The sequence below is a fragment of the Erythrolamprus reginae genome, chromosome 2 (genome assembly GCF_031021105.1).
Source record: "Erythrolamprus reginae isolate rEryReg1 chromosome 2, rEryReg1.hap1, whole genome shotgun sequence".
NCBI classification, from domain to species: domain Eukaryota; kingdom Metazoa; phylum Chordata; class Lepidosauria; order Squamata; family Dipsadidae; genus Erythrolamprus; species Erythrolamprus reginae.
This window is the reverse complement of record NC_091951.1, coordinates 66,867,028-66,888,208: the sequence shown is the minus strand read 5'-3', so window position 1 is coordinate 66,888,208 and position 21,181 is coordinate 66,867,028. Positions and strand designations below refer to the sequence as shown.

The following is a 21,181-nucleotide window of genomic DNA, read 5'->3' as shown; positions in this document are numbered from 1 at the left end:
GTGGTGGGTTTGTAAGGTGAAAATAGTTTGTAAGAAGAGACAAAAAAATATTAAACCCCGGGTTTGTATCTCGAAAAGTTTGTATGATGAGGCGTTTGTAAGATGAGGTATCACTGTATCCTCAATACTCAACTATCTAAGATTAGGAAAGTGGTAACAGGAGAAAATACTTTAAGGATGGTGACATACAGAGACTTTAGGGAATTCCCTCTCTAGCTTCAGTCTTTCTAATTCTTTCAAGGATTGGCAAAGTTGAGTGTACTATTTTTATTTGGATACACCAACAATAACAAAATCTTCAGAGTTGCTGAAGAATAGCAAAAATAAGTTACTTAGAATAAATTTAATAGGAGAGTAATTAAATGCATTAAATAACAAATGATTCGAATAACAGAGTTGGAAAAGATTTTGGAGGTCTTCTAGTCCAACCCCTTGCTTAGGCAGGAAATCCTACACCACTTCAGACAAATGGTTATCCAACATCTTCTTTAAAACTTCTAGTGTTGGAGCATTCACAACTTCTGGAGGCAAGCTGTTGCACTGATTGATTGTTGAATATTGCTGGTAGTGCACTAGACAGCCATGGTGAACGAAGAGAAAGACATTTTTTGAGTCTTGAGGCTAATATTTATTGCAATAAATAAATGATTATTGATGCCTCAATGTAAACTAAAATATCCAGCACATGAGTTCTTAAGTGAACAAAATGACATTATTTTCATAATCATTTGTAATCTAAAAAGTTATACTTTTGCTCTTTAAAAATGTTTGTTTCCAAAATATTTGTGTCTATAGTAATTTTCTTTGTCTTGTGCACAATTGTTTTTACTGGAGGGCATGGGAAAAGCACCACTGCATTATATAAACAACACATTTAATTAATTACAAGAAAATATGAGATGAAGAAAATGTTTAACATTTCATATTGGAAACCATTTCCCCTGGCAGTTCCGTAAACTTACACTGTCTCCTATAGAACGCAGTTTGTAGAAGGGTTGTATATAAAACCAGGAACCTTCATTGCCAGCCTCATCTAGTGTGACTCTCATAGCATTCTTCTCCAGCAGAGCTGGAAGTCTCTTATTTACTGTTAAATATTTGTTGCTTTTTAAGTGCAGAAGCTGGAAAGAAAAGCAATAACAAATTAAAATTGTTGTGCCTACTGCAACAATTATTTACAAGGTTCACATTTTATATAGATCATTTGATTTGTTTTTTGCTTAATTCAATGTGCATAGTTGTTGGGCATCACAGGTAATGGGGTATATGTGAGAAATCATCGCATTGTGGCATATGCAGCAACGGCAAACCAAGGCTTAACATCTGATTACTGTTTGAAGTAGAAATGTAATTTATTGATGCTTTTAGCATTCCTCTACTGTTCATATTAAAATACAGAATGATAAGCAACAATTGAGTATTCTACCCATAATTTTCTACAATTCCAGCAATATTTCCCACGTTAGGAAGAAGTTTATTGAAGACTTGTATAATTACTTCAAGACTTGTTCAAGACTGAGTCTTTCGGGATTGGGCGGCATAGAAATTGAATAAAATAAAATAAAATAAATAAAAATAATTACATGAGCCATGCAGAATAGATGGTGAAGGGCACTCAACAAGTAGGCATTTAATATGTTTAAAAGCTTTTCTTCTCTCTAAAACCTTCCACTCCAGATTTCCCAACAATTTTCATGACATAGCAAGAACTTTCAACTGGATTTTTTTTTATGTTACTGAAACCAGTACATCATATGACTCTCTCAAAGTATTTAAAGAATGTTTCAGTGTTAAATAAATATTTGGGTAATGGAAGCATGATGAAAAGGAAGATACTGGGAAATAATTCAACTCTGAGTACATCGGGCTTCCTGTACCAATAAAACCAGATGTGGAATAGAAAAATCCACATCTTAGGAAAAATCATAAGCTCAAAAGCTTCTACTGGACATTAATTTTAGCAAAGAAAAAAACATGAGAAAATTGGGAGCCCCCTCCCTTCTCACAATGACATTTCAGCCAATGCAGAATCAAAACTACACTCTGACATTGGAACCCAAATACTTAGTAGCCGGTTTATCTGATGAAAAAAAGCAAGAGTCTGGAAGAACTGGCATATCCCATAGCTACCTTGCAGATGTTCAAACAGATCAAACCAAAAAGTCCTAATTCTGTGTTACAATTCTGTCTCTTCGTTGCCAACACCTAGTAACTTACTATGGGGCAAAGGAAGCAGCAGGTAGAGTAGTGGTTGCTTCCTATTGTCACAAAAGACACCATGTTTTCCCGAAAATAAGACAGGACCTTATCTTCTTTTGACATCCCCCCAATAAGGGCTTGGCCTTATTATCTGGGGGAGTCTTATTTTTGGGGGGATGCAAGAGGCAGTGAGCGTGGTCACTGCTTACAAGGGCGCAGCCACCCGGCACCTGTTGACATGTGGTGCCCACCGGGCAGTCTGCAATCTCACTGCTGGAAGTCTGGCAGAGAGAGGCTCTCTCCGCAGGCAACCATGAAGCCTCACCCCTCCTGCAGGTGGATGGTAGAATGCAAGCTGCCTCAAGACACTAAGCCAGTGATGGCTTTTTTCCCTCGAATGCCAAAAGAGTGTACACACATGCTATTGCGCATACCCGAGTGCCCACACCCATAATTCAATGCCCGGGAAGAGCAAAAACAGCTTCCTCCACCTGCTGAAGGCCCTCTGGAGGCTGGAAATGGCCTGTTTCCCAACTTCTGATGGGCCCAATAGGCTTGTGTCTTGCCTCCCTAAGCTCCAAAGGATTCCTTGGAACTGGGGAAGGGTAAAAATGTCCTCTCCCATCCTCCCGGAGACTCTCTGGAAGCCAAAAATGCTCTCCAGAGCCTCTGTATGAGCCAAAAATCAGCTGGCTGGCACTTATTATTATTATTTTATTATTATTATTAATTAGATTTGTATGCCGCCCCTCTCCGAAGACTCGGGGCAGCTCACAACAATAATAGAAACAATATAACAGTGAAACCAATCTAATATTAAAAATAAAACATACAGTATCTAAAACCCCAGCAATTTAAAACCATATAACACATACATACCAAACATAAAATATAAACGCCTGAGGGAGGATGTCTCAGTTCCCCCATGCCTGGCGATAAAGGTGGGTCTTGAGTAATTTGCGAAAGACAAGGAGAGTGGGGGCCGTTCTAATCTCTGGGGGGAGTTGATTCCAGAGGGCCGGGGCCACCACAGAGAAGGCTCTTCCCCTGGGGCCCGCCAAACGACTTATATGCATGTTGGAGTTGAGTTAGGGCAGCAGCTCACATGCCAGCAGATATGGTTCCACGTGCCACCTGTGGCACCCGTGCTATAGGTTCGCCTTCACTGCGCTAAACCATACAAGTGCATGTCATGCCTCCCAGGCCTCACCATGTCGATGTGGGTGAAGCCGGTAAGCACCTGGCTGGAAGCCCCTGGAAGCGGAGAAAAGATTGGTCAGGCCAGTCACCTGCTACTAAGTCTTCCAGGAGCCGGAGCAACTGCATGGCTCTGGAACCATTGAGCAGAAGACTTGGCAGCAGGCAGCTGGCCCGACCTGCCTCTTCTCTGCTTCCAGCAACTTCCAACTAAGATTTGGAAGCTGCAGAGGAAGCCATCTTCAGTGATGGGATGGTGGCGGTAGTGTGGACTCCTCAAGGACTTCTTGTCCACCGGCTTTATCCACATTGCGATCCTGGGATACTGCTCAATCGGTGAATGACACTCTGCCCAGCTGGTGGTGGTGGTGTGTCCACTGAGTGGGCATCACATGGCAAGAGGTTCCGGGTGGCTGCTCTCTTGTGAGTTAGGTGGGAGCTTGCAGGTACATGGGAGCCGGGTGAGCGTCAAGAATACTGGGGAGAAACAGAATGAGAGGCAGCTCTCTATCAGCTCAGCTGATCTGCGGGTTGCAATTAAGGGCTATAGCTGCCACTAGCTGACCGGGGAAGGGAATGGCTGCCTCCTGTGCTGGCCACGCTCACCCCTTCACTAGGGCTTACTTTCAGGGGAGGACGTATATTTATGCCTACCCAAAAAAATCAGGCTTGGCTTTAGTTTTGGGACATGTCATATTTGTTGCGATGGATTTCAAAGGAGAGACTCAGGCAGAGTGAATCAAAACAAAACATACTTTATTTTAAAACAGAAAATAACTGTGCCGTGGTAGACACTCTATAAAACAGCTTAGAAGCATGGCAAAGAGAAAGGAATTTCCTGCTACGTAAGCAGGCGGATATGATATGTGGGAAATGCTGTATAAGTGGGTGTTGTCAGAGGGAAGGCACACATTAACTCTTTAACTACTGAATGTCTCTGTGGCTGGCAATTTCCAGCGTGACAATATTTTCAGGGAAACTCTGTAGACCTCTTCTCTCCCAGAATCTTAATGCTTCTAAGAGAGCAGAGATATAGGTAGTTTAAGAATAACAAAGTCTGAAGATGTTGGCCTTTGATAACCAAAAGTTTCTCATTCTTACTAAACTGTTAACTAGGATATAATCTCTGAACAAATAAGAACAGCAATCCTTTTTTTTTCTTGTTTTCCACAGAAATCAAAATGTTTTCAGAAATATCATTTTGCATTCTTCTGTAGGCTGGTTGAAAATAAGGTGAATTACCTGTACTACACAAGACTTACGGAAGACACTGCTTACCTGAATAACATTACCATACTGGATAACTGTACCAAGCAGCTTCCTATTTTCTGTCTCATTCTGCTTTTTTTCCAAATCTGCGGCATGCTAAGTTTAATAAACAAACAAAAGATTCGCTGTTGAGCAAGGATGGGAAAATCTGCGATCAGTTGCTTTTTTTAAATGAAAGATGCTACAAACAATATTTCAATTCCCACCACCACCAAATTATTGCATAACTGAATTCAACAACCCTTAGAATTTACCCACTGAATTTATGCTTGTAACTCATGACTAACTAAAGCTTTTAAAATGTAATTAATCCCCTCAGAATAGACTAAACTCCAACGGATCCAACTCCATTCTCAAGTATCAAGGATCCAACTCCATTCTCAAGTATCAAGGCTCCTGTTGCTGTGTAAAATTTGACTGTTTCACTTTAATTCCACCCCCATTTCCAATTTTTGAAATTCATATCTTCAAATGCCTGCTTTCAGCCATTGGTTCTTTTTTAACCCAAGCTGGAAATGCTGGTCCCTTTTATTGATTTTTGGATCTTAATAAATGCTAAAGAGGAAGAGAAATAAAGGTAAGAGGAACAGAAGTAAACGGAAGTAGAAAGCAGGGGAAAGTGATAGAAAAATATAGTAGGAAACAAAGACACATGTACTAAAAATCAGACACAGATGATAAATTTAGGTTAACATTCTGATTTATAACAGAAACAGAAGTTAAATGTCTTTCTAAATTTTACTTTCCTTCTGAGGTTTAAAAAGACAGGTTATACAAAGCCGAGGTGGCGCAGTGGATAGAGTGCAGTACTGCAGGCCACTAAAGCTGACTGCTAGATCTGCAGGTCAGCAGTTTAAATCTCATCACCGGCTCAAGGTTGACTCAGCCTTCCATCCTTCCGAGATGGGTAAAATGAGGACCTGGATTTTTGCGGCAATATGCTGGCTCTGTTAAAAAGTGCTATTGATAACATGTTGTAAGCCGCCCTGAATCTAAGGAGAAGGGCAGCATAAAAAATTGAAAAAATAAATAAATATATATCTATAAGGATGGAACCATTATTACATCCATATTTACTCATATACAATTAAAAAGATGGCCATACCCCTAACCATACAAAACTAAAAAGATGAACATATCTACCACAAGAAGTATTCATAAGACCAACAACTTCCAACAATGTTACCTCAGAAGGATACTTAATATCTCATATCGAGACCTTGTCACAAATTAGGAAATTCTACAAAGAAGTAACTCCCAAAGAGATAGTGACAGAACAAAGAATGCCCTTTGCTGGACATGTACTCTTCATGAGTGAGCAACATTCAGCAAAGATCACAATCAATTGGAAACCACCAGATGGTCAGCAAAAAAGAGAAAGGCCAAAGAAAACTTAGCACCAAACATTTCGGGAAGACCATCAATCTTAAATAGAAGGATGTGAAGACTTTAACTGTGGACCAAGAACTGTGGAATAAATTTCTAGCACAGGATGTGATACAGGACTCTTATTGGTCCAGTGGTTAATATGCAGGATTGCAGGAAAACTCCATGAAAAATGGCCATAGGCAGGAGCAGATTGCACTTACCACTGCTACTAGTGTGGCGCACATGCAGCTTTGGGTCTCTGGCATGCAACATGTTTTTGCTTCTGCGCATGCATGAGATTTCGACAATTTTTTTTTGCTTCTGTGCATGCACAGAAGCAAAAAATCGCAGAAATCTCATGTGCACGCACATCCCTCTGCGAGATTTTACTTCTCGTGCATGGAAGGATGTGCACATGCATGCACAAGAGAAATGAAGCTGCACAACTTTTGCTACCGATGCGGTGTCCTAATCCGTACTGGTAGCAATCCACTTTTTCCCAGTATTGTTGGCACTGGAACCCGATATAACTGATATGCAAATTATTTTCTCTAGCTTCCCCTTTCCTTCTTGTCTTGATTTTTAGGAAACCATAAACCAGTGCGCCTATCTCAAAATATTAAATCTGCTTGAGATTTTTAAAAAATAAATAGTGTGCATGTTTTACATTGTTGTGGTTGATAAAGTTGTAGCATGAATTTTTAAAAAAAAACAATGCAATTTTTAGTACTTTTTTAAAAAAACAAGCGAAGGAATCATTCTATGTAGCAGCCACTAGATGTCACTTTGTTAAAAGAAGAATTGATTTTGTATTCCGGTTAAAACCCGTCCCAGATTCCTAAATCCCTTAAATGGTATTAGTTTAAAATAACCTGACCCTTAGCACAGCTTGATCTACAGCAGAAGATCCTGAATTCCACCATTAGATACACAAGCCAAAAATGCACATGACTAAAAATGCATGTTGAACATTTTTTTTTTACAGATTACTTCAAACCACATGGAAGCAAAAGCACCAAGACAGGAAACAGCCTTGATTCTCAATGAACGATCTGTATCCAGATGTTGTGTACTCCTTACAGTGAGATAAATTATTCATTAAAAACCAACCACTGTGTTATCTGTGCTTTTTCTGTTGCACTCCTCTGTTCGGAAGAGACTCATCCTGCTGCAGCCAAGAGCTCTGTAGCATTTCAAATAATCTTACACACACACACACACAAAGAGATGCCTTTTCTTAGTGCTGCTAAATATGGCTAAGATCCAAATGCTTGCTTGGGCTTGCCTGATTGTTTTATATTCTTACCCAGCCTAGATCCCATCAAGTTATTTTTGAAACACCCCTTGGTTTCAATTCAACTGAGACTGTTGGACAATAACTGAACTGTTTACAAGATTAACCAAAGGCATTTTTAATACAAGGAGCTGACCTGACATAAAAGATGAAATAATTTTTAATTATTTTCCCTAAACAGAAGTTATACATTTCCAGTCACACACACCGTAATAGCAATAGTACTTAGACTTATTTACTGCTTCACAATACTCTCTCTCTTAGCGGTTTACGGAGTCAGTATATTGCCCCCAACAATTTGGGTCATCATTTTATTCACCTTAGAAGGATGGAAGGCTAATCATCCTTGATTCTGGTGAGATTTGAACTACCAAATTCCAGGCAGTCAGCAGTTAGTAGCAGTAGCTAACTCTAACCATTGCGCCACCGTGGCTCATAATTCTAGTTCTTCGGTTTCAATTTGGTTCCTTCCTTTCTCAGAAAGACCAGACATGTAGAAAAGGGATATTTACTGGTATTCATTTATCCCATAGATTAATATAAAGTAAACAACAAAACCTGTTACCTATAGAACAGTGAAATTTTAAATAATTCATTGATTAAAAATACATGCTTCAACTTTCTACTTCCATTTTGTACAAACGTAAATATTTGTTTCGCTTTCTATTTTTCAGATAAAATGAGCACTAGCTGAGTTTATAAGGCTCAATAAATAAGCTAATCGTAACGACAGTTTATTCACTTTTTCTCCTATTTTCTGCACACTAAATTAGGAAAAGGGGGTTGGGAGTGGAAGGCAGTGTTATGTGGTGGTTCTACTTCCAAGGCCAGTTCTGCTTTGTATTGGTGTGAGGGAAGTAGTCAAGTCCAAGGCTCCTGCTTAGCGGTGGGCTACGAGCCAGAATGCTAAATTGCGCTCACCAGCACAATTTTGTTTCTGCACCTGTGGAGATAGCAAAATTGCACATGGAGCCGCAGGTGCGCCCGTGTTTCAGCATGCGCAAAAGCAAGAAAACTCACCGAAACATGGGTGCACCTGCGGCTCTGTGTGCGATTGTGCTACCTCCACAGGTACAGAAGCAAAATTGCGCTGGCCCTACAAGCACTTACAATTTACCATTCCGGCTCGCAGCCCACCGCTGCTCCTGCTTTGCTTCAGGACTCTGCCTTCCACCTTTTAAAAAAAATTTACACAAAGTAACTCAATACTTTTTTTGCCTCTGGGACTTCAGGGAAGCTTCCTGAAGTATCCGGAGGACTAAATGGCCTTAGTCGCTGAAACAGAGAAAAGTCTCGCATGACCTCCCATTCGGCTCCGTATTCCACCTGTGGCACATGTGCCATAGGTTTGTCATCACGGCCTTATACTATGGACTGCACTAGCTTCCAGTAGGTTTACAGTTGCAATTCAAACTTACATTTCACAGGACATGAGGGCTTTCTTATAAGAACATCTCCCCAACTCCCTCCCCAGCTACCTCCAAGTACTTGGAGAGGGGCAGCATACGAATCCAATTAAATAAATAAATAAATATGCTGCTACAGAGGGCACACTCCTGGTTCTTTCTTTTAAAGGTTAGATCTTGTCATTGTGTGAAACTTGATAGTGCTTGGCCTTGCTCTTTGGACTGACCCTCCGCCCCCAAATATATAACACACCAATTCTGTTTTGTCATAGGAAAAACATGTAAGACTAGGCTCTTCCCCTAGACCAGGGGTCTCCAACCGCCGGTCCGCGGACCGGGACCGGGCCGTTGGGGGTTTTCAGCCGGTCCGCGGCGCCAGGGCCCCCTCGGCCTTTCCGCGCTGCCCACCGCCCGCCCGATTTGCCCCCTCTGCTCCTCTGCCACCTCCTGCCTTTCACCGCAGCTCCTCCCGCACCCGGAACGCACGCCCTGCCCGCCTCACATTTGCCGAGAGGACTTTCGCCCCGGGCTCTCAGCAAGGGGGCTGCATGAGAGGCGGGGCCGGCGGAAGGTGATATTCAATGTCGGGGGCGCACGGGCGGTTTTGCGCGCGCTCCCTATCTCCCTGCTAGCCCACTCGGAATACTGTATTCAAAATAAGAAAAGCCTTCGCCGGCAAAGGCTTTTCTTATTTTGAATACGTATTCCGAGTGGGCTAGCAGGGAGATAGGGAGCGCGCGCAAAACCGCCCGTGCGACCCCGACATTGAATATCACCTTCCGCCGGCCCCGCCTCTCATGCAAACCCCCTTGCTGAGAGCCCGGGGCGAAAGTCCTCTCGGCAAATGTGAGGCGGGCAGGGCGTGCGCGCGTCACCGCTGAGAAGAACGGAGAGAGAACGAGAGTGAGTGAAAGCAACAGACAGCAAGATAGAGAGAAAGTGAGAAAGAGAGAGTGAGAGAAAGGGGGGGAGAGAAAGAGATAGCAAGAGAGAGAGAACAAGAGAGAGAAAGAGTGTGAGAAACAAAACAAGAGAGAAAGAGTGAGAGAGAGAGAAAGCAAAAGAGACAGAAAGAAAACAAGAGAGAGAAAGTGAGAAGAAGAGAGAGAAAGAGGGGGAGAGAGAGAGAAAGAGAGAGGGGGGAGAGAGAGAAAGAGAGGGAGAAAGAGAGGGAAAGGGGGGAGAGATAGCAAGAGAGGGAGAGAGAAAGAGAGAGGGAAAGGGGGAGAGAGGGGGGAGAGAAAGAGGAGATAAAGGAAGAGGAGAGAGAGAAAGGAAGAGAAAGAAAGAAAGAGGGATAGAAAGAGAGAGAGAGTGAGAGATGCTCAGTGAGCCTTTCTTTGAAGTTGCCTTTCTTTCTTTCTTTCTTTCTCTTTCTTTCTTTCTTTCTTGCTCTTTTTCTTTCTCTCTTTTACCTTTCCTTCCTCTATTTCTTTTCTTTCTCCTTCCTACCTTCTTCCCTCCCTCCCTCCAGTCCTTCCTCTCTTACTCTCCCCTTTCATAAGTTTCCTTGCTTCCTTCCTCTGTTCCTGTCCCTTCCCTCTTTCCTTCTTTCTTCCTTCCTTCCTTCCTTTCCTCCCTTCCTTTCCTCCCTCCATTTCTTGCTTTCCTTTTCCTTCCTCCCTTCTTTCCTCCCTCATTCCCTTCTTTCACTCCTTCCTCTCTTACTCTCCCCTTTCACACCTTTCTTTGCTTCTTTGCACCCTTCTTCTGTTCCTGTACCTTCCCTCTTTCCTTCCTTCCTTCCCACCCTCCGTCCATTCATTCACCCATTCCTCTCTTGATCGCCCCTTTTACGGCGCCGCTGACAGCTAGCTCCCCCCCCCCACCGGGCCATGGAAAACTGGTCTAGCTGAAAGCCAGTCCCTGGTGCAAAAAAGGTTGGGGACCTCTGCCCTAGACATTAGGGGCCAGTTAACTAAACATTTCATTTTGGTTGTATGGCTTACTGCTTATTTACCATTTAATATTTATAATACAGTGTTCCCTCGATTTCTGCGGGGGATGCTTTCCGAGACCGCCCGCGAAAGTTGAATTTCCGCGAAGCAGAGATGCGGAAGTAAATGCACAATTTTTGGCTATGGAAAGTATCACAAGCCTTCCCTTAACACTTTAAACCCCTAAATTACCATTTCCCATTCCCTTAACTCCCATTTGCTCACCATTATTACTGGTACTCACCATTGAATAAGACACTTAGTGATCCTGATATTTATAAACATAATTATTTATTAACAATTATTATTTTTTTTGTTATTTATTTGCAAAAATTATTAGTTTGGCGATGACATATGATGTCATTGGGTGGGAAAAACCATGGTATAGGAAAAAAAACCATCAAGTATTTTTTAATTAATATTTTTTGGAAAACCGTGGTATAGGCTATTCGCGAAGTTCGAACCCGCGAAAATCGAGGGAACACTGTATTTATATGTTGTAATTAATTTGGGAGATGGCAAGTTTTGTGTTTTATTTGTTTGATTATTAATTTATTTTGAGTTTTATGCTCTTCAAGAGTCGCTGAGCTTCAAGGGTCCGCCTTTGGACGTCTCTTTGTCGGCGTTGGGCTTGCGCAGGAAGCGCAGTCGGAGCTCCCGCTCGTGCCGCAGCCAGAGCCGCGCCGCTTCGGCCAGGGCCGCCGCCTCGCCCGCCGAGGACAAGTCCAGCTTCAAGCCTTACTCCAAACCCGGCGCGGATAAGGAGGACTCCTCGGCCGGCGGAGGAAGCGCGGCGGCGGCGGCAGGCTCCGGAGGGAGCTCGAGGCGAAGGGCGCGCGGGGAGCTGCCGGAAAGGAGGCGGGCGAAGGAGGGCGCAGCTCCGGCGCCTCGCCCGCCCACCCGGCGTCTCCAAAGCTTACCAGCCGGGACGGGCAACATGGTGAGAGCAGCGGGAGCAGCAGGAACAGCAACAAGCAGCGAAGCAGCCCGGCGAAGGCTTCTCCTGCCGAAAGGCGCCCGCCAGAGACCGGTAAGCTTCGGAGACGCCGGGTGGGCGGGCGAGGCGAGCGGCCGGAGCTGCGCCCTCCTTCGCCCGCCTCCTTTCCGGCAGCTCCGGACAGGGCGGGCAGGCGGGGATGCGGATGTGTCTCCATGTGTTTGTGTGTGGGGGGGAGGGTGCTAGTACTTTTTACCGGACACGGGTGTTGCGGGTTCGGGTAGGTGGGTTGGCCGGGTGTGTCTTATTTTTTCCAATATAAGACATACCCCGAAAGTAAGACATAGGGGGGCTTTTGGGGGTAAAAAGAAAGTAAGACACTGCCTTACTATCGGGGAAACACGGTAGTTCCCTTTTCAAATCTTTAGCTGGAACTCAGAGCAACATTCTTTTGTAACCTGAAATTAGATTGAGACTAACTTGAAGACTGTCACTCCAGAAAAGATACTTACATGTAGTTTGTTGAGCAAAACTGCATCAGTTGTGCTATTAGCGCCTGGTTTAGCAGCTTTCCAGAACTGCTTCTGTGCAGAATAGCGATTCATGGGGCATAATTTAAAAAGGCAATCTATAAAGAGACATAAGAAAAGGATTATTGTAACAATTGTTAACATATGCTATTACTATTGATCTGTGCATTTTATTTTTAAGGACACAATCTAAAGCAAGTCACAGAAATCAAAAGTTCTTGGAATGAAAATAGGAATACTACAATACAGTACAAAATAGAAATAAAGCAATAGGGAAACTAAGCCATTATATAACTTCTACTTTTTATTGTATTCCAGAAAACATTTAAAGTGATCCTAAATGAAGGGAAGATTTGCATCTTGCCTGTTTTTAAGATAATAAAGAAAATTACAGTATTTATAAATTATCTTGGGCAATCTTGAACTGAAATATTTTATTATAATAAACATTATAAAATAGAAGTGTTTGTGAAGTACTGACCCCCAAACTAAATTTCAAAAGTTTTTATATCCATTTTAACATTTTTAATACCTTATATTGCTAGAAAAATAATCAAGCAGTCTTGTATTTTTAATGTTTCTTGTTTCTGTTTTTATAGACTCAGAGAAATAAAGCAGCATTTTTTTCTAACTCTAAATCAAAACTTAACTTCTATATGTCACAAACATTAATGGCTTAAATAATACAAATAATGTGGATTCTTTTCAGAACTGTTTGAAAAGTTATCACAAATACAATCCTTTGGATGTTTAAAAGAAATTTAAATTACAAATTGTGTCTTTTGTACAAAGATTATGGCTTGATAACTAAAGAAATTCACAAATTAGAACATAGGAATTCGGTTCAAAGTTTTTGGTTAACAGGACTAAAAGTTAAATGAGTGAAAGAAACAAACAAATGGTGGTTTTGTTGTGGAAATTAACTGAAGATCACAAGAAGACCTGAATGAAAGCTTTCTCTGCTGGATGACCAAACTTACAAAACAAAGCAGCAACAATGTTTATTGCAAATCTAGGAAGCCCCTACTAGGATTTGCACAATACCTTCTTATCAACTTTAACACAGATTCTCAATGGAAAATCTTGCTGGTCTACACAAAGGTCTAGAAAGACCTGGCTTTGCCATCTGGCCTAAGGATTAGACTAGTAATTCTTCTTGTTGTTGTGCCATATCTGTCATCGGACATTGGCGATCATGTTGGCAACCCTATTAATAGCGCCACGAAAAAGTGCTGCTGAGTTTTGTCCCAACCAGTCCCTTAGATTTTGAGTCCATTATGTTCTTCTTCTGCATAGATCTCATTTGCCTTCAATCTGTCCCTGAGGATTAAGTGAAGTGTGCCGTATTTTTCCAGGTGTCCAAAGTATTCCAACTTTCGCTTTTTAATGGTTTTGATGATTTTCCTTGGCTTTCCCAGGTGGCTTGTCACCTCCTCATTTCTGATTTTGTCAACCCAGCTTATATATAACAGCCATTTGTAAATCCACACACAATGGTGCAGAGCCCATAAAATGCAGGAGTTAGAAGTATTTGAGCATCCAATCCAAGCAGGATTGCATAAGGATGATACTGGACAGCAGACTAAAAAAAGAGGCAGACAGTTTTATTTGAGACAAAGAATCTGCTCCTACAAATGGACAGAAATCAGACATATGCTTGGAAGTGGTAGTTCTTTTATGGGCTGTGGGTAAGTTTGCAAATGTAACCCGTGTAATATTTAATTTGGTAGATGTGATGGAAATGTTCTTACTTTGCCGAGTATGTAGATCTTTTCCCTTTGATGTGTTTCTATGTGGGGGGCTTTGGTGCCACCTCTGTTTTGTGTCCAGGGAAAGTCTGTATTGTGAAGGGATTTTCCCTGGCTTCTATTATTTGCGCAGGTTAATTAGTTTAGCCTGCTCATTAATTACCAGAAGTAGATTAGTGATCTTTGCAACATGGTTTTCTAGTTTAAGTTATTTGTGGGTCATGTAAATATGGAAAGGAGGGTCAGAGACAGTATAAATCTAAATTGGAATTAAAATTCTTTCCACAGTTATTAAATCCTTCCCATACTAGTAAGACTCTTAAGTTAACTGTGCTATCTTGTGACCGATTGTCCTGTGCAGTTTAAAATTGGTTAACTGTCTTAATGTTGTTAATACTTGAATGGTTACTTTAGGAGAGAATAGTACAGTGATCTCTCGATTAGCGCGGGGGTTACGTTCCAAGACCTCCCGCGCTAATCGATTTCCGCGTTATAGTGGTGCGGAAGTAAAAAACACCATCTACGCATGCGCGCCATTTTTTTCATGGCCGCACATGCGCAGATGGTGGAGTTTGCGTGTGGGCGGCGGGGAAGACCAAGGGAAGGTTCCTTCAGCCGCCCAACAGCTGATCTGCTCCGCAGCGCGGAAGCAGCGAGGAGCCGAAGATGGGGTAAAGGCAAAGGGGAAACCCCATCTTCGGCTCCTTGCTGCTGCCGCGCTGCGGAGCGGATCAGGTGTTGGGCGGCTGAAGGAACCTTCCCTTGGTCTTCCCGCCGCCCAGGCAAAGGGGAAACCCCAAGATCGCTTGCCGCTTGCCGTATTGCAGCTTGGAGCCTTGCTTCGCCTCCTTCGCTGCAATATGGCAAGCGGCAAGCGATCTTGGGGTTTCCCCTTTGCCTGGGCGGCGCTGGGGCCATGCGGAGCCGCTCATCTAGGGGGGCGTGGACCGGCAAGGTGCCCTCCGCTCTCTCTCTTTCTCTCCCTGTTACCGGTGTGGTATAAGAGAGAGAAAGAGAGAGAAAGGAGGGCGACTTGCCAGTCCACGCCCCCCTGGATGAACAGCCTCGCATGGCCCCAGTGCCGGGCTCCGCTGTTGCCTCCGCCCCCATTCGGCTCTGCAGCTGAGAGGCCTTCCCGGCAGAGCCCTCCCCAACAGCTCCCGCCGCCAGCGCAAAAAAGAAAAGAAAAAAAAATCCCCAAAAGAGGCAGGCACAAAGCGGGGGCACAAGGGGAGCTGCCCGGCAGAGGTTGCTTTTTTTCTTCTCGTGGGCAAGTGGAGGGGGGGAGAGAGAAGGGAGGAAGAGAGTGTGAGAGAGGAAGAAAGAGAGAGAGAGAAATGATAGAAAAAAGGGGAGAAAAAAAGAGAAATGAGAAAATGATTGAAGCATAGTGACAGGAAAGAAAGAGAAAGAGACAGAGAAGTGACTCTTGGTGATGACGTATGACGTCATCGGGTGGGAAAAACCGTGGTATAGCAAAAAAACCGTGGAGTATTTTTTAATTAATATTTTGTGAAAAACCGTGTTGTAGCGTTTCGCACTAATCGAGACCGTGCTAATCGAGGGATCACTGTATTGTTTGTTTTAATTTTGTTAAGTCACTCAGAGGCATGAATTTGCAATGGGCGGCTATATAAATTAAATAAACAAACATTGGGTGTTTTTTTTAAATCAAACTTTAAAAGAAAACATATCCCTTTGATTTGCTATGCCACCATTTGATACTGTCAAGATGACATAAATTTTGAATATATGTCACAGAATAATGTTTACACCAAGAGCTTTGCAAAATACAGTTGAAGAGACAGGAAGTGAAGAGACTTCATTCCAGTATTCAGAGCACCTTACTTCCTCTCATCAGTTGCTAGGCAACTGATAATGCAAAAATTAAATCAAGCTCTTTCAAAACTGTCTGCTCCAAGTATCCATTAAAACTTCTAGCTGCCAGAAATGTGGAAAAAATAGAACAGCTGTTCCAAGTGCCTCTTTGCAATTAGGCAGAAATAAAACTTTAGATTGCTATTATGTAATTGAGTAGATAACACAATAGAATGTACAGTTTTATTATGTATTCTCATTTTTGCTGGTTATATATAGGTGTCGCATAGGAGTAAAATTTCAAAAAAAAATTACATTAGAGAGGGGGGAAAAGATTACTTCAGAATTGAGTATCAAGATTATGGAAGAGAACAAATGGGTCACTTTACATTCTTTACATTCTGGTACAGAGAAGTTCCCTCAAGATGGAAAGTCTGAAAGCTCGAAAAACTAAACGTCTGGTCCCGGTGACCAACCCAGATTGTATCCTGAACCATTATCTTGGGATACATATATTTGGCTTCATTCACTCTGCTATTATCTGATATTACTCCTGATTTTTTTATCCCAGGAATTGGTTAACTCCATTTGTAATCCGATATGACTGAGTGTCAGTTTAAGATAACACAACTCCTCCGCTTACGTATCCATCTTTTTGATGAAGGCATTGATCCAGATCGCCATGTTTTGTTGGACTGAAATAGTATCCTCACATAGACCCAGAGCCGTATGCCAATCCGGGTGGGACTGGATGCTGTCTCAACGTCAACAAGAAGGAGCGTATCAAGTAAGACTAATGCCCCTTCTCCATCTAGGTGGAGACAGCATCCAGGAATAGGACATACCAAAATTGGAAGTCCTATTGGAAGGGTGCAGTCCAGTCCGAAGTCCCCTGTTCCATATGGACCCTTTGGAGAGCTCGCCTGCCAAAGGCCGCTTCCATCGAGGTCTAAGTATCCAGCTTATAGTGGTGGATAAAGGGTGATGGAGAGGACCATCCTCAATGGATGCTTGGATAGCCCAAGCCTTGGTAGTAGCCATAATTAATAATAATTTAATAATAATAATAATAATAATAATAATAATAATAATAATTTATTAGATTTGTATGCCGCCCCTCTCCACAAACTCGGGGTGGCTCATGCTCTTGACGGAGTGGGCAGTAACCTGTCTAGGCACAGGTAATGCCTAAGCCTCATAGGTTTTAGCAATATACACCCTAATCCACCATCCCAGTGTAGAGGGGGTCACTTTGCGGCCTAGGGAGGCCGGCTGAAAAGAGACAAATAGAGATTCTGTCCTTCTAATGTGGAAGGCTTACGCACATTCAATGTATGCTACCGATGTTTCAAATGATGGACTGGGTCAGGATAGAAGTTTGGGAGAACCAGTTCCTGGGCCATGTGGAACCAAGTGTTTACCTTGGGGATTAAGGCAGGATCCAGTCTCAAGATCACCCTGTCAGAGTGGAATACACAAAGATCTGGCCGAATCAACAGAGCCGCCAGCTCTAAAATCTGTCTGGCCGATGTGATGGCCACTAGAAATGTCACTTTAGAAGTAAGGTAGCACAGGCTGGTTTCCATCACAGGCTTGAAGGGCCCCTGTGTAAGAGCGTTCAGAACCTTGGTCAGGTCCCCTGAAGGGAACCGATGAACCACTGGGGGTCAGAGTTTGGTTGCACCCTTGAGAAACTGTTGGACCAGAGGGTGTTTTGGAGAGTAATTCCAAAGCTCTGCATGTCAAAATGGAAGGTAGAGCAGCTACCTGTCTCCGGATCATGTTTGGAGATAGTCCATTATCCAGTCCTTCCTGGAGGAATTCTATGAGCCAGGGAAGAAAAGTCTATGGGGTTCAATGAGGGCCTGGATGGACCAACGCCCTCTGGCTGAGGGAGACCTTGCTCTGAGGGATCCTCCAGGGTGAGCCATGGATAGGTTCACCAGATCTGTGAACCAAGGTCTCCTGTGCCAGTGGGGGGCCAGCAGCAGAAGTCTGCCTCCTCCTCCAGCATCTTCCTGAATACAGAAAGTCTGGTCGTAGATCAAGGTCCACTCAGTACTCTCTGTCCATTCTGTACTCTCAGCCCACTCTATGCTCGTCTGAAATGAAACTAACTCTACTGCTTGTGTTTTATTTTAAAATGTTGCTACATTTTATCATGTTGGTCTATGACCACAATAAGTAAAAACAAGGTTATGGTTTTAATGCAGTACATTTCTCTATTGGTTACACTTGGTCCTAACTCATTCTTCAGTGTCTCATATTTACAAAATATTTCAACTCAGGATTAAATATAAAACATTTAATACAAAACATAAAATATTAATCTAGCTCTTATCTCCTTTTGTGATTTACAAAATCTATCATTATTTTATTTAATTATGCATTTCTACCCTGTCCATATCATTTCAGTCAATCTAGGCAGTTCATATTTTTTTAAACAATACTGTCGTATAAAAAATAAATAAAAATAGAGTTAAAGCCAAATTAAAAATGATTTTTTTAAAAAAAAATCTGAGCTATTAAAATATTACAGAGGTGGACAATGCAGCATCACATTACCAACCTCCCTCAAGGTTACATAACCATTTCAGAACTCCATGCCAACTGAAGCCCAATCTTAATATTATTTTGGAACCCCAGAAGGGTGGTGGCCTAACCTCACTTTCATGGGTAAGGTTTTCCAGAGGGCAGGGGCAATGCCAGAGAAGACATTCCTATATCCCATCAGTCAATATTTTTTTAATTAATGGCATTTGCAACATGTCTGACCAGATGGGCTGGGTCCCATTCCTTGAAAGGATTTAAAGGGGATTTTTCAAATTATTCAAGTTCATGGAATACTCAAAGGTAATAATAATTTAATAATAATTTATTAGATTTGTATGTCGCCCCTCTCCTAGGATTCGGAGTAACTGTCTTTAATCACAATATTACCACAAATATGGTATTATTATATGAATGCCAATTTCTAGGCAGCTGTGGTTACTCCTTGGAGGACAGACCCTTGAGATCTCCTGAATTGACCCTTGGGATCTCCTGTATTCTTTGCTAGACTGGGAAATGCGCACAACATTCAAAGAAAACAAAGGTATCCTGTTGTGTAATGCTAGAAACAAAACTCTATGTAGGTTTGTAGTCCACCTGGAATTGAAACTGACACAGGAGTGTGTTTACCTTTTTAAAAAAAGAAAGAAAGAAAGAAAGAAAGATGAAATGTGGAAGATCTGGAAGAAATAATATTTTGAGCAATAGATTACCAAGCATTTTTTTAATATTTTCATTAAAATATTTATTTAATTTAATAGTCCAAGAACAGATTGCTAGGTTTTGTTTTGTTTTCCAGTTTAATGCATCTACGTATAGGGATCAAAGGATACCTATGAAAGCAATTCAACAAAACAAGCAAAAACAGCAATTCTATTATGTACAATGTAATATCTCCCAAATTAATATTTTACCCATTCCTTGTTTTTTGTAAGTGATACAATAGAACATGTGTGAGAATGAAAACAGACTCTTATAACATATATTGTGTTCTGGTCAGATAATAAGAAGCAACAATACAGATATATTGGGTCTCCTGTAAAACATATACTGTACACCTGTTTCATCTGTGGCTTTCCCTCCTTATGGGGGAAATAAAGAGGGGCTGTTTTAAAATGCATGTCAATTCAAAACAGTCCCTTGACAATTATTCCAGTATCCTGACTATAGCAAAAGATTTTATTCTCTGCTTGAGAAAGTGCACTAGTGGGAATCCAGAAGTAGAATTGTTTCACATATCCTCTGATATTAAATCTTCACAGGAAAAGAAATACCTTGGAGAAAAATTATTCACCTAAATTATTAAATAACCCAACTATGGATGATTTTAAAAAAATATTTTCTTCCTAATGGTTGTTACTCCATTTTTTTGGAACATGATGCATCATATGCAGGTAGATATTGATTTACAATCATGTGTTTATGTGCATCTGAAGTTATCAAGACAGTGAAAAAAACCCCCAAGTGTTCCTTGTATTTGCAACTGTTAAAGCAGTGATGGTGAACCTATCAGAGGGCACATAAGACACTGCTATGTCAGCTCCAGAGCACATGTGTGTGCTGGCCAGCTGATTTTCAGCCTTGGCCTCTGTAAAAAATCAGCCAATGGGCAAACCAGAAGTTCGTAAAAACAGACTCCAGCTTACTTGTGCTGTTTTTCGCACTCCAGATCCTTCAGGAAAGCTTGCTGAAGCCCCAGAGTGTGAAAAACAGCCCAACGGGCAAACCAGAAATCTGTTTTTTTCTGAACTTCTGGTTTGCCCATTGGGTTATTTTTCACACTCCAGGACGTCAGGAAGCTTCCCTGAAGCCTCAGGAGTGTGAAAAACAGCACAATGGACAAACTAGAAGTCCGTTTTTCCGAACTTCCAGTTTGCCTGTTTTGTTTTCATTGCCCCATGCTTCAGTGAGGCCTGTGCTCATGCATGGGGGCCAGAGGGGGTTGTGCATATGGGCAGAGGCAGGGGTGTGCATGCGTGGGGGAAGTGAATGAGTGTGGGCATGTGCCCGGTGGTGCAAACTTGGCAAATAACAATGGTTGCAGGATCTCAGGATCATGGGAGCACCCTTTGCAACCTTCCCAGCCAGTTTCCAACCAGCAAAGCCAATGGGGAGAGCTGGATTCATTTAATGACCATGAGATTCACTTAACAACTACTGTGATTTAATTAAGAACATCATAAAAGTTAATAAAGTCAGGCACAACTCACTTAACAACTGCTTTAATTAGCAATAGAAATTCTGGCCCCAATTGTGGTTTTGAGTTGAGAACTATATTGGCAAAATAGCATGCTATCATCATCTTCTTTTCACAATCACATAAATCCCTTGCGGGGTGGACTCTTGGCAACTGAATGGAGGTAGAAGAGTGTTTAATGGCCGGATGCCCTTCCTGTCACCAATGCATAATTTCTTTAGCAGATATTGTGCCCAGAGAGAGAAATATCTACCTCTACCTAGGATCTAACTCACAGCCTCCTGATTGTGAAGCAAGAGCTCCACCTCTAGGCTATTGCACCACTCCTTGGCAAAATGGCATGCTATGGGTCACACAAAGGCATTGTGCTGGGGAGAGTGACAACAAATACACAAGTCATAAGAATATTTTTTTGGAATTCCTGTGAATCACTTTGAAATAGAGTCTGCAGATTTATTGTCAATATCTGCCAAAGAATGTGGAATGCCTGTCTCTGGTTAATATGACTAAGCAAACCTACTTATTTCATCTTATTTCACTGATTGTTTCTTCATTGCTTGTTTGACCCCTATGACAGTCATTAAGTGTTCTACCAAATGATTCTTAACAAATGTATCTTTTTCTTTTATGCGCACTGAGAGCATGTGCACTAAGACAAATTCCTTGTGTGTCCAATCACACTTGGCCAATAAAGAATTATGTTCTATTCTATTCTATTTTATCTGTTTAAG

The 21,181-nt window shown here is 42.0% G+C and overlaps 1 protein-coding gene across 4 annotated transcripts in view; it reads right to left on the bottom strand.

Moving 5' to 3' along the window:
• The window catches only part of ITPR1 (inositol 1,4,5-trisphosphate receptor type 1), a 305,443-nt gene that overhangs the window by 188,545 nt on the left and 95,717 nt on the right, over nt 1-21,181 (bottom strand). For all 4 annotated transcript variants that reach the window (XM_070738264.1, XM_070738266.1, XM_070738262.1 and 1 more), the window contains 3 exons: nt 12,120-12,235; nt 4,675-4,761; nt 963-1,121 (listed from right to left, as the gene is read on the bottom strand). In XM_070738264.1, the coding sequence (XP_070594365.1) occupies nt 963-1,121; nt 4,675-4,761; nt 12,120-12,235 (362 nt within the window). The remainder of the gene's footprint in view (nt 1-962; nt 1,122-4,674; nt 4,762-12,119; nt 12,236-21,181) is intronic.